The sequence below is a fragment of the Neofelis nebulosa genome, chromosome 8 (genome assembly GCF_028018385.1).
Source record: "Neofelis nebulosa isolate mNeoNeb1 chromosome 8, mNeoNeb1.pri, whole genome shotgun sequence".
In the NCBI taxonomy this organism is placed as follows: Eukaryota; Metazoa; Chordata; class Mammalia; order Carnivora; family Felidae; genus Neofelis; species Neofelis nebulosa.
This window is the reverse complement of record NC_080789.1, coordinates 106,305,588-106,320,213: the sequence shown is the minus strand read 5'-3', so window position 1 is coordinate 106,320,213 and position 14,626 is coordinate 106,305,588. Positions and strand designations below refer to the sequence as shown.

Sequence of the window (14,626 nt, the reverse complement as noted above, 5' to 3'; positions counted from 1 at the left end):
GAAGACTTAGGAAATGAATGATCCAATCTACTACACCTCTGCAAAGCTTTCCAAAATACTCCTTAAGGTCTTCTGAAAAGGCATACTATAAGAATATTAAGAAAACCTTTTCTCAAATACATTTTTATATGCATTACATAAAGACCATCAACATATACATACAATGCACCAACTAAACAAATCATTCTATTTTGGTGATCTTAACCTCTTTTTCTGAGAGGTCGCCTTGCAATAAGCTGACTTTTTCTTTCAAGTCTTTAAGATCTTTTTTGTAGTTATCAATTTCCTCTTGCTTCTCTCGCTCATCTCTGTCCCGCTGTTCCTTTAAGCGTTCAATTGTCCGCTCCTGATAAGAGAGCACATCAATACATAAGAAAATTCCTTTCCTACTTATATCATATGAGTGTAATTCAGCTTTTAGCTGATAAAATTTCACACTCCCATGCTTCATTCAAAAGACAGTGGTAAGTTGTTAATAATTTACTTTTTAAAAAAGTCATACCTCCTACTCATCTTGCTATAACAAAGATGTGGCTTTGGTCTTTTGACTCCCCTGGGTTTCTGTTCCTATAATCTCAAATAGTATTAGAATCCCCTAAAGTATTCTTTTGGAAAAACCCATTTAACTCCCAAGTATCCAAAAACTTTACGCACGGGCACATGCATGCGCGCGTGCGCGCACACACACACACCTACCTTAAGGGCAGTAGTCAACAAATACTCCTTTTTTATATGTAATTCACATGTTGCCCATAAGGCAATGGAAACAACTCACAATTCACACACCAAAAAAGGAGGAGATTGGGGAGATTATGACATACTGAGCTTAAAGCATAAAAAAGCAGGGTAAAAGAGAGGAGCTGTTAAAACTTCTGTCAACAGATACTTAGGAAGTCTAAAAGTTGAAGCAATTTAAGCATATTTCTGGGTATTATTTCTGAATTTATTCAGGGATCAAGCCTTGATCCCTGGCATACAGTCTGAAGCATTCTGAGTCCAAGACGCTTAAAAAACAGTGACCCTATTCCTTTAAAAAAAAAAATCCAATTAAAACGCCCCACCAAGATTCCTTAAACCTCCTTCCAAGACATAAACACTTGTCCGGCTGGGCCACTTATTTACTTAGTCAACCATTCCTGAAAGATTAGGTTTGCTCATAAACACAAAATGCAGTAGCAAGGCCAAGACTAGAAAAATAGCAAGTATGTATTAACACATTAATACTAAATGTATTAACGTATTAATACTAAATGTATTAATACTAAAATCCATGACTATATTAGGTACCAGTGTGGTATAGTAAAAGAGAACTAATAATATAGTGCTTCCTGATGGTCAATGTCTAATATTCTACATCCCCAAATTCTAGTTGATGAGATAAATAAAAAGAACTTTTCTTTTTTTTTCAGAAGATAGTAAATGGGGAAAATATGGCTTACTGTTTACAAAGTTCAGCCACTGCCCTCTACTGTGGAATCCATCTTGCCTAACAAGAGATGCTTAAGTTGACAAAAACAGAGTGGATTTTCTTTCCCCTATACTATCTATGTCAGCAATAGTACAGAAAGTTCTTTTCTCTTTTGCCCCAAGGGACGTCTTCTGCCTTTTATATCCAAGTCTCATTACTAGAGAAAATTTTACATTAATGAGAAAGCAGAGGAAATGTGTCTATGAAGAGTCCAAACCAGTCACTCACTTTCTCTGCAAGGGCCTCTTCCAAAGTTGTCAAGGCAGTGTCAGTGTTGGTAGTGTCAGCCTGCAAGGATTTGACTCGTTCTTTCAAGCTGCTCATTTGCTTTTCCTTATCTCTAAGTTGCTCTTGAAGATTTTCAATCTGAGCGGGGGGGAGGAAATTAAGAGAAATATAGTCACAATAAAAATAATTTTAAATTGAAAACAGGTAGATCAGGGTTATCTCTGAGTGTGTTCCATAGAAATAATTTAATCCTAAGGGTTTCAAAACTGCATGCAAAATTTTAAAGTTAGAATTTATATCCAGAACAGAGAAAAGATGCACATACACATATATATAAGTCTCTAAAGAAATAAGGAAAGTAGCTAGAGAGAAAATACCCAAGATATAGAGATGGGATGGAGAGAGGAATTATAGAGAGGAAAGACATGAGAAATTGGATTACTTCAATAATGACATTGTAAATCACAGTGAAATGAGGATTAGAACAAGCCAGTAAGACAGACAAATTAGCTGTATAAAGAAAAACTGTTCTTAAACACTAGTGTTAAGATATAATCTTAGATCTTCTTTTATCCAAACAGGAAGCATTTTCAATGAAATTCCTTATTGAAATTATTCATTCCTTCATATACATTATGGAGCTGAACCCATGCTATGGATGGCTCTGTGTGTGATCTATACTAGACAGATTTTATTCTAACAGAGGACAACCATTAGGTGTTTTTAAACAAAGAAATGGTCTGGTCAGTTCTGTCTTTTAGATAGACAATTCTGATGGCTATGGAGAAATAATTTAAGGGGACTTACATGGAAAACAATTAGAGCTTATCAATTCAGGTAAAAGATTTTCAAGACCAGATGAGCTAAGAGAGATGGAAAGGAGGGAGTAGGTTTGAGAAACATGGAGATAGCATGTTATCATAGGAAACTCAAGTACCCATAATGAAAGATACTGAGTAAAAAAATAAATAAAGGGATTGTAGAGAGATAGCCTTTTTAAAAAAAAAATTTTTAATGTTCATTTTTGAGAAAGAGAGTGAGTGTGGGAGGGGCAGAGGGAGCCTGCCTGAACCCACAAACCATGAGATCAAGATCTGAGCCAAAGTGAGATGTTTAACCGACTGAGCCACCCCGGCGCCCCAAGAGACAGCCTTAATAAACTTAAAGAAATAATAAGGCAATTACTGTAGAACTCACAAATTTCATTCATTCATTCAACACATACTTGAGCTACTGCTATAGGCCAGAAACTTTTCTAGGTGTTGAGAATATAGAAGTAATAAAAACAACAAAAATCCCTATCCTCAAAGAGATTACATCCTAATGCAGTAGACAATGAATGAATGAAATAAATATAGAATGTAGGATGGCAATAAGTTCTAGAGAGAAAAATCAAGCTGCAGAATATTAGTCTCTTGAGCTAATACTAGAACTAGCTGGTTTACTTTACATGGCTTTCAAAAAGCAACATAAAAGTTATCTCCTTTGAGGGGCACCTGGATGGCTCAGTCGGTTGAGCGTCCGACTTCAGCTCAGGTCACGATCTCGCGGTCCGTGAATTCGAGCCCTGTGTCAGGCTCTGGGCTGATGGCTCAGAGCCTGGAGCCTGCTTCCAATTCTGTGTCTCCCTCTCTCTGCCCCTCCCCCATTCATGCTCTGTCTCTCTCTGTCCCAAAAATAAATAAACGTTAAAAAAAAAAAAAAAAGTTATCTCCTTTGAAAAGATTTCCTTGCTTTTACCTCCATGAGAATAAAATGCTCTTTGTATTTTATTACACATATACATGTTATATATACATACACATACACACATGTTCTCCATTCTTTCATATATCTATATGTTTGCCACATTTATCTCTATTCTCCCATCTGTATATACACATTGTAACACTAACCCCTGACCATATTATAATTCTTTGTTTGATACACGTCTTCACAAGTAGACTGGATCCTACACCTCCACCCCAATTTTCTATCATCATATCTGGCACACGTTAGGTCTATTATAAATATTGGTTCATTAATCAGTAAATGAATAATATATAAGCTCACACTTTTAGAGACTGTATTTAGGCATACACATAAACTCCTGCCAAGAAAGTAACTATAAAAGAAGCCTAGATACAATGTTGAGATAACTTTCTGCAGTAATCAATTTAATATAAGCTCTTTAAGGAACTTCCTCATTCTACAGGGGAAGAAAAAATCAAGTCCTTCTCTAAAGTCAATGAGAATTCCACAAGCAGAATAAATAAGCTATGCAAAAACATCTGGTAAATAAGGTACCCTAAATACTGTGTAAGGCTTAGATTTTTATTCATTTTTTTTTTAAGGTAGGTAGGTAGGTTGGTTGGTTTGGTTTGTATTGTTGTTTATTTAGAGGGGGAGGGGAGGGGGAGAGAGGGAGGGAGAGATGGAGAGATAGAGAGATAGAGAGAGAGAGAGAGAGCGAGCACGCGCACAGAGCAGAGGCAGAGAGGGAGGGGGAGAGAATCCCAAGCAGGTACCATGTTGTCAGACCACAGCCCAACGCAGGGCTCAATCTCACAAACCATGAGATCACGACCTGAGCCAAAATCAAGAGACGGACACTTAGCTGACTGAGCCAACCAGGTGCCCCTAGATTTTTATTCTTTAACAAAGAAACAACCATATAGGTAAACCACTGAAATGCTTGAAATGGGTTCCAGTCTTTTCAATGACATTAAAAGTTGAAAACCTACTATCAGAAAAAGACCACCACAAATGAAAACCATTAGTCTACCTTAAATCAGACACTATTATTAGAATCTCATATGGATCACCACTTAGGTATACTCACAACCACTAAAGAGAATTTTGGCACTCAAAAATATAATACTCCATATGCAATGGAGAATGCAATGCCCTGCTTTTTACATGTTTAACCAGCTATGCATGTCATTCTGGTTGTTAACATACAAACCTTATTAAACAAAGAAAAGATATGACCATGCTATTAATCAGACTTTCTTGTCAAGAAAAAGCATACAAGAGCCATTATTTAAAATGAAATTTCACAGAAACAACCAAGTTTTACATACAAGAAAATAGAGATTTGTTTTAGGAGACCACCTAATATACAAATAGCCCTTACAAGCATCATAAGGATATCTTTCTTTCTCCCCTATCATCAGCATCTAAGAAAGAAATTAAGAAGTTAAACTGCTAACAATACCACTCCTATAATTTATACATAGTAAAACTATTAAAGGAATCCATTATTCTTTGCTGGCAAAAACGTTTCATAATATACTCAGGTGCAGAAGCTGCTAAACTTGGTAAAATCCCCATTAACACGTTCTCCGTAAGCTACTTTCTTTTTCAATTACCCAGCTGTCTAAACAGATTGTTGAGTTGGAGGAGAGGAAAAGAATGGCTATTCACTTCTAAGGAGGCGGAATAAACATTCCATACTGAAAAGAACTGACAAAATGAAGGACGATGGACAGTAAAATTGCCTCCTTTGGGCAAGCTGCCATCAGCAAGGAAGAGTTGAAAAAGACATAGATATGTGCAAACTAGCCACATAAGCACTGAATAAACCCAAAAGATGCTGTGTGTGGTATCTGGGAGGAGTATGTACAAAAATACTTCTCTTTTAGTTTACCTAGCAACACGATGGATAACATGAAACGTACTAAAAGCTGCTGTTATACACCCTCACTTTGGTGGTGATTCAAAATCGTGTTCTTACTTAATGTTGAAGATGTAAAAGCTGATCACCCGGATAGTCCCATTATCATGTTATTTCAGTATGTATTTGGCAATTTCTATAAAATACACAGTTTCCTATTTCTATACTAAATTCAATTATCCACAGGATCTAAAATAAATGATTTACAAAAAGTTTGGAATACAGTCAAGGAAAAAACTAGAATACAACAGCCAAGAAAAAAACTAGATCAGCTGTGCACATAATTGAATATGAACAATATGGATATTTGGAATCATGTTAAGTAGAAAAATACTCCCCTAAATATACTCAGACTATCTACAAAAACAAAATAAAACAAGACATCTCCACTGTGTAGGAATAGAAACCACAGAATCCTTAAAATAACAAAATAATATAACAATAACAACAAAAATAATAATAAGGGATGCCTGGGGGGCTCAGTTGGTTACACGTCTGACTCTTGATTTTGGCTCAGGTCATGATCTCACAGTTTGTGAGTTCGAGCCCTGTGTTGGGACCACGCTGACAGGGCTCCTCCCCTGCATGCACACGCTCTTGCTTGCTCTCTCTCTCTCAAAATAAATCAATAAGCTTAATAATAATACTAACGATAATAATTGTGGTGGTGGTGACAAGGAGGAGGTAGTGGTGATAAAAAGGACTACTAACGCTTAAAAAGAACATTGTATGTGAGGTACTGTTGTAAGAACTTTATATATAACAAAGATTTAAGCATCACCAGAAGACTATGAGATAACTACTAGGCAATGCAGCTCTAGAATCCTACTCTTAATCACCATGCTATAAATAATATGTTCTGTGATTAAAAAAAAAAATCAATCATACAAATGACTCAAGCCATCTTTACAGAAACTATCCCTTATTATTAAGTAGTGTTTACTAATAGACATGGTACATTATTACTGTGGTCACTTATACCAAAATCTTATCCCCTACTGAAGAAAAGCATGAATGGTGGAGATAGGAAACCACTGCAAATGCAAAAGTACATCTCCCATGTAAGGAACATATATCCAAATACAATACACTAAAGCTAGTGGGCAGAGGCAAAGACACTTGATAATCAGGACTTCAGTATCATCATACTACTAAAATAGTCAGTTTAGCCTGACTTCCAAGGGGTAGAAGGAAGCTAGTTTGGACTAGAAAGCACTTGACAATGAAATTGCAAAAAAAGATTTTCCTTCACTCACTTGTTTTTAATTACATTGAAAATTAATAAATGATTGTTGCAGAAAATTATGTATTTTATAATTCTATGGGCTTTTTTTCTACTTTCCACAAACCCTATCTGATATAGAAATAGATCATGAAGTACCTATTAGTGTATATTCAATTGCTGCATGAGTTTAAATTCTGTAGAGATCAAAGGAATTGCTGTTTATTCTATATATCTCTGTCCTTGATGACAAATAGGGAAGAGGGGGATCACTCAGGTTTATACATACAGTTTTTTACCATAAAGAACAATGAAGAATTCAAGATTTTTTTTTAAATAACTATTCACAAAAAGATGACATTGCCCTCTCTCATCATAGTATAGCTCTGTCAACTGGGTGAAAGAAAGAAAGAAAGAAAGAAAGAAAGAAAGAAAGAAAGAAAGAAAGAAAGAAAGAAAGAAAGAAAGAAAGAAAGAAAGACCTAATTATTGTATTATACAGAACCCTTTTCTCCTCATACAATTTTTATTTTACAGAGAGAAAAAAATGTATGAAATCAGAGAAAGACTAATGCCGAACGCATGCTACATGTGAATTCATCAAATCTGCATACCAATTCCACATTGGCACAGATTTCTTCACATCTTTTGTTTTAATTTTATCAGCATTGCCAGTTGTCAGGAACTATCATGTTTCAATGTGAATGATTTATTCCTAGTCAAGAGGAACTGATTACTCTGCCTCTAAGGTTCTAATCACTGAGTAAAGGTAGAAGAGACTTCCTCTAGCATACAGTTCTAAGGACAAGGTATCCAAAAAAACACTTCTTGCAATCACCTAGCTACTTTAAACATCATTTAAAGAATGTTTTTGATGATGTCTCCACAGTTGTTCTAAGTAGTCATCAGCATCAATTTACTATGTAAATCAAATTATTCAGAAAGGCTCTGACCTTCACCTACTAGGTTAATAATACCTTTCAATATCAATGACAGAAGTACAGTTTACATGAATGATCATAATCAGGAGCAAAGAGGGATCTACAGTAATTAATAAAATATAAAAAGGAAAAATTCACTAAGTCCCCTAATTTCTAGGCAATTGTCTACTACCCTGTGATCTGGCAAAAAGTACCAACAAGCCCAAACTATACTGGCCTTTAACTTTTACTTGTCCAGGAATGTGTTTCTAGACACAACAAAATCATGAGCAATTCTAAGCAATGTTTTCAATTCAGTTTAGGTTGTGAAAAGCTTCCATATCTATATTGTTAATCACTGTTTATGGTCTTTAATAAGTCCAGCAAAGATTATGGATGGTAACCAATTATTTCTTTGGTTGAGTTTCCTTCTCAACTGTACTGTTCTCTCATCATGAGTTAGAGTAGATTACTATAATGAAAAAATAGCTGGCTACATCATACTGGGAAAGTTACTTGATCTTTCTAATTATTTTATCCGTAAAACAAAAGAACACTAACATTCCTTCAATTCTAAAATACAACTATATTCTCAGGGGGAAGCTGAGAACATTTAAAAAGTAATAAATTTCATTAGAGTACTACTATATTTTATTTTAAAAACTGTTCAGTTTGAACTATACAGAAGGTGTAGCTATGATCTTTAGGAAAATATATTCAGAATTCACTGCTCCTGACAGATTTCATTAATTGCTGAGAGGGAAAATAAGTTTCCTGATAAACCTGCTCTGGGACAGATAATGGAACTAGGGACCTCTTGCATTAAAACAACTGGATAATATGGAACAAAAGCTGGGGAAACCAAAGGTCACTGCCAGTTAAGATCTGCTTGGTAGACAACTATATAAATGTCTCAAATACTTCTTTTTTATCTGGCAGGCATATATAAAAATTTGCCAGACCTTCCTGTGCTAAAATTGTTCAAACAAAGAGGATCCATAAATGTACAACAGCAATCCTTCTGTTAATAGTGACACTGCGCTTAGGAACTCAATTCACATCATCCATACGAATGCTACCCCTTTAAGTTGTATAGTAACAATGGCTATCTAGATAAAACAGTCTTGGAGCACCTGGGGGGCTCAGTCAGTTGGGTGTCCAACTTCAGCTCAGGTCATGATCTTGCAGTTTGTGAGTTCAAGCCCCGCCCGCGTCAGGTTCTGTGTTGACAGCTCAGAGCCTGGAGCCTGCTTCAGATTCTGTGTCTCCCTCTCTCTCTGCTCCTCCTCTGCTTGCACTTGCCCTCTTGTTCTCTCTCTCTGTCTCTCTCTCTCTCTCCAAAAATAAACATTAGAAATTTTTTTTAAAAAGTCTTACATCTAATAGTTCACTACATTTTAGTGATAAAAGAACTCAATATTTTTAAATAACTAATTAAAGCAAGCACACTAGGCTTAGTTTCAAAGAAAAAGCAATCATTCTGTGTTATTTATTAACAATAACAAAGTAGAGAAAAATCAAATACATAACAATAGGTGGCTAGCTAAGTTACATACAATCTATCCACTGAATGTAATATTATGCAACCATTACAATTCATATACTTAATGATTAAGTGAAGATGTAGAAACCTGCTTTTCATATACTATTAAGGAAAAGGACAAGTTATCAAAAAGTATGTACAATATTACCCCAATTTGAAGGAGGGAAAAGTTTAGTTTTACATAGAATTTTCCTTGTTATAAGGTTTTCCATCTTTTTCAAATATTTAGAATACTTCCTTTCAATGATAATAATAAAAGCAATAATTTTTTAAACATTGTCCAAGAAAGAAATCTTAGGATTTGTGGAAGGAATATGATTAGGATTCTAACAACAGGAGTTCCCTTATCATATGTACTTATCAACTTGAGAAACCTCTAGGGGTTTCTGCAGGACGTGTGAGCAACTCTTTACTTAACCCACATCTTTCACAGGCTCATATTGTGTGGCAAACAAACCAAGCCATCAGAGATTTTGGCGGTTTTCTGCAAGGTCAAAAAAAAAAAGTGGGAGACAACTAATGAATTCAAAGAAACCTAGATTTCCAAAAACCACTGGAAATATAAGGTCTGAAGGAATACTGATAAGATGCTTCACATATTTTGAGTCTAAATTAAAGTTCATCTCACTGAACTTTTTTTTTAATGTTTTTATTTTTGAGAGAGACAGAGACAGAGTGTGAGTGGGGAAGGGGAAGAGACAGAGGGAGACACAATCTGAAGCAGGCTCCAGGCTCTGAGCTGTCAGCACAGGGCCTGACACACGGCTCGAACTCAATAACCATGAGATCATGACCTGAGCCGAAGTAACTGGGTGACTGAGCCACCCAGGCGCCCCTCACTAAACTTTTATTTTAGCCAAGCCTCCTTTCATGGCCTGTACACTAACTTGTACTAATACTCAACCCTAATGTGACAAGGCTGGGTTTCCCAGGAAGCAGACCTTGAGATAGATTTTACTTGCACGAAGTTTATTAGAGGGTGCTCTTAAGATTAATACCAGTGGAAAGGAAGGTGGTAGGGAGAGAGCCTTATTGTGCAGAGGGAGAAATTCAGATGCCACAAAGTCCCAAAAGATTCAGATGACCCAGTGAGGAACTCTGAATCTGAGATGATCTTTCAGAGTTGTCTCAAGTCAGGGCAATGGATTCAAACCCTTATATCCTCAGAGATAAATTTAGGACATCCATGGAAAGCGGTATGCCTTTATGCAAGGGAGGTCTCTTTAGCCCACAGGGGCTAACAACTAAGGACTATGTCAACAGTACTTCCAGCACCTGGGCGAATACATCCTTAGACCCTCAAGGGGAATATAGGTCACTCACCACAGTATCCACTATATCCAGCAGATATACTCTTTCTAGTTAAATTACAGTTAACATGAAATTGTAACTGACCTCAACTTCAACTTCCCTTGTATTTGAACCACATACATAATTTTATGGTTTTGTAAAACCAAGAGGCCTTTGTATCTCAAACTTGTCTGTTTCATGGATGGTGGGCATTTTTAATCAAGAGTTCATGGATGACCTGGATGTATGATGTCCCCAAAAATGAGCTATGTGCATTTTTATATGGAGAGAACCCACGGCTTTCATCAGATTGTCAAAAGGGTAGGGGAAGTGTTAAAGCTCATTCATCAGTGGCATTCTTTTACCCAGAATGTTGTTTAAAATGAATACACACTTCACTTAAAATTCCTCACTTAGCTGCTTTATAAAAAATACTATGTTACTGGGGCACCTGGGTGAGTCAGTCAGTTGGGTGCCTGACTCTTGATTTCAGCTCAGCTCATGATCCCACAATTGTGGGACTGAGCCCCACATCAGGCTCTGCTGAGCATTGAGCCTACTTAGGATTGACTGATTCACTCATTCATTCAATCATATTCTCTCTCTCTCTCTCTCTCTCTCTCTCTCTCTCTCTCTCTCTCCCCTCCCCACCCCCGCCCCTCACCTGCGCTTGTGCACACATCTCTCTAAAAAGAAAAAAGGAAAAAAAAAAAAAAAAAAAACCATGTTGCCAAATTTGTTGTATATAAAATAAGAGTCTGGCCTGGGTGACATGCAGGGAAAATAGATCCAAACAACGGTTCCTGGTGTATATGCAATGGAAACCTAAGGATCTTACCAGATTTAATACATTTTCCTTGGTAGATTTGGATGAATTTTCTAATCCAAAAAACTCCTCTAGGAAAAAAAGGAGTAGGAGAAAAAAGTAACCAGATCTGGCAAGTACAGGAAAACAAAGGACAAAACACATGTCTGATGCTTGAAGCTATTTTCTAGTTAGGGTGTACATACTGATATGGTAGAAAGAAGAAACAGCACAAAAAGCTACTCCATCGAAGTCTGATTTATTTAATAACTTCTTCAGGTGGTTAATTATTTCAACTTCTTAACTAAAGTTGACAGGTACCTGGGCATCTATCCAAACAGCCATTCCCACAGGTGAGAATGCAATGCAAGTTAATTCATGTCAAATTATAAGCAGTTCTTAAGCAGAAGAAAATATTGACTGTGCTTCAAAACTTTGATCAGGTATTTTTTTTAATCCTTTGTCCCTCTCTAGATACTTATCTATCTATCTATTTATTACTCTGACAAGTTCCTGCTACAAGGTCTCCTGAGAGACCTGTAAGAATAATCTTTATCATGATAGAGATCTGACCCTTTCCTATTTGCATGCTAACTACCATTTTCCAGTTTAAAATGTGTGCTCAGTCAAAACAAATCAGGGCACTCTGAACTAGAGCTTGTAAGACTCTGAGAGTATTTATATGGCACTCTATCAACAGCAAATGGACCCAGATAAACATAGATCTTCAAGTTATTCACTAAGTATTCAAACACAGTTAAAAGTCAAAGGAAACAGTATTTTAACAAAGGTCAAAATTACTTCTATATTTTACAAAGCACTACAGTATAAGCTCTTAAATAGCTCTTATTTATATTATATTGCAACACTTAAAAATAAAGCATTTATCCAAAGGCTGTATTCTCTCAGGTCCACTGCTACTGCCAACATGGTAATTTTGGTAGAATAAGTTTCCACAATTCTCCAGATGAGGACAAGGCTATTTAAAATCACATCCATCTCGGGGCGCCTGGGTGGCGCAGTCGGTTAAGCGTCCGGCTTCAGCCAGGTCACGATCTCACGGTCCGTGAGTTCGAGCCCCGCGTCAGGCTCTGGGCTGATGGCTCAGAGCCTGGAGCCTGTTTCCGATTCTGTGTCTCCCTCTCTCTGTCCCTCCCCCGTTCATGCTCTGTCTCTCTCTGTCCCAAAAATAAATAAACGTTGAAAAAAAAAAAAAAATAAAAAAAAATAAAATAAAATAAAATCACATCCATCCCTATCCTAGGAATGCAAGGTTGGTTCAAACATATAAAAATCAATCAATATAATGTACCATATGAACAGAATAAAGAACAAAAATCACACAATCACCTCAATAAATACAGAAAAAGCATTTTACAAAGTACAACACTTTTTGGGGCACCTGGGTGGCTCAGTCGGTTAAGCGTCCAATTTCGGGTCAGGTCATGATCTCGCAGTCCGTGGGTTCAAGCCCCGCGTCGGGCTCTGTGCTGACAGCTCAGAGCCTGGAGCCTGTTTCAGATTCTGTGTCTCCCTCTCTCTCTGCCCCTCCCCCACTTGCACTCTGTCTCTCTCTGTCTCAAAAATAAATAAACATTAAAAAAAAAAAGTACAACACTTTTTCATGATAAAAACACACAATAAACTAGGAACAAAAGGAAACTTCCTCAACATGATAAAGGGCATCTATGAAAAAATCCGAAGTTAACATCATACTTAATGATGAAAAATGAAAACCTTTCTCCTAAGGTAAAGAACAATTCAAGGATACAGGCTTCACTACCTCTATTCATCATCGTACTGAACAACTTGGGAATAGCAATTAGGAAAGAAAAAATAAAAGGCAGCTACATTGGAAAGGAAGAAGTATAGCCATCTCTTTGCAGGTGGCATAATCTTACATACAGACAATACTAAAAAATCCACTAAAACACTGTTAGAGCTAATAAACAAGTTTAGCAAAATTGCAAAAGGCAAAATCAATATACAAAGGTCAGTTGTGTATCCGCACACTAAAAATTAATAATCTGCAAATGAAATGAAAACAATTCCATTGGTAATGGCATCAAAAAGAAAAAAATATTTAGGAATAAATTTAAAGAAGTTCAAGACTTATAAATTGAAAACCACAGAACACTGATAAAGGAAATTAAAGACAACCTTGAGAAGTTGAAAGATACTCCATGTTCATCAACTGAAAAACTTGATATTGTCTGGCAATACTCTCCAAATTGATGAGCAGATTCAACACAGTCCCTACCAAATTTCCAAATTTCTTTTTTACAGAAATGGACACACTGATCTCAAAATTCATATGGAATTAAAAGGGACCCCCAAAAGCAAAAAACAATCTTGAAAAGGAACAAAGGTAGAAGATTCACAATTCCCAATATCAAAACCTACTGAAAATCTATAGTAATCAGGGGTGCCTGAGTAGCTTCATCAGTTAAGTATCCAACTTGGCTCAGGTAATGATTTCATAGTTCGTGAATTCAAGCCCCTTGTCAGGCTCTGTGCTGACAGCTCAGAGCATGGAGCCTGCTTCAGATTCTGTCTCTGCCTCTTTCTCTGCTCCTCCCCCACTCTGTCTGTATCTCTCACAAAAATAAACATTAAAAAAAAATTTTTTTTTAATCTAGAGTAATCAAGACAGAGTGGTATCACACATGGATAGACATATACACCAATGGAATAGAATTAAGAGTTCAGAAATAGAATTAATGTTCAGAAATGAACACACATGTCTACAACCAACTGATTTTTAGCAAGGGTCCTAAGACCATTCAATGGAGAAAGAACAGTATTTTTTTTTTTTTATGTTTATTTTTCAGAGAGAAAGAGAGAGAATGAATGAATAGATGAGCGGGGGAAGGGCAGAGAGAGCAAAGACAAAATCAGAAGCAGGCTCCAGGCTCTGAGCAATTAGCACAGAGCCCGATGTAGGGCTCAAACCCAAGAACAGCAAGATCATGACTTGTGGCCAGAGTCAGACACTTAACCAACTGAGCCACCTGGTGCCCCAAGAACAGTCTTTTCAACAAATGGTGCTGGGACAACTGGATATATCCACATACAAAATAATGAAGTTGGACCCCTACCATACACCAAGAACTAACTTGGAATGGTCAAAGATCTAGATATAAAATCTAAAACTATATAAACTCATAGGGGCACCTGGGTGGCTCAGTTGGTTGAGCATCCGACTTCAGCTGAGATCATGGTTGCAATAGTTCGTGAATCCAAGCTCCATGCTGGGCTCGCTACTGTCAGCCTGTAGGTGCAGAGCCTGCTTCAGATCCTTTATCCCCTTGCTCTCTGCCCCTCTCCCACTTAAGCTCTCTCTCAAAAAATAAAATATTAAAAATAAATAAATAAAACTATACAACTCATTGAAGAAAATGTAGGAGGAAATCTTTGTGACCTTCAATTAGGCAAAGGTTTATTAGATAGGACACCAAAAGCACAAGCAACCAAGAAGAAATCAGATAGATTGAC

General features: G+C 36.7%; 1 protein-coding gene across 13 annotated transcripts in view; it reads right to left on the bottom strand.

Annotated features, from left to right (window-relative positions):
- The window catches only part of ERC1 (ELKS/RAB6-interacting/CAST family member 1), a 515,043-nt gene that overhangs the window by 340,073 nt on the left and 160,344 nt on the right, over positions 1 to 14,626 (bottom strand). For all 13 annotated transcript variants that reach the window (XM_058744143.1, XM_058744141.1, XM_058744150.1 and 10 more), the window contains 2 exons: positions 1,697 to 1,834; positions 206 to 346 (listed from right to left, as the gene is read on the bottom strand). In XM_058744143.1, coding sequence (XP_058600126.1) covers positions 206 to 346; positions 1,697 to 1,834 — 279 coding nt within the window. The remainder of the gene's footprint in view (positions 1 to 205; positions 347 to 1,696; positions 1,835 to 14,626) is intronic.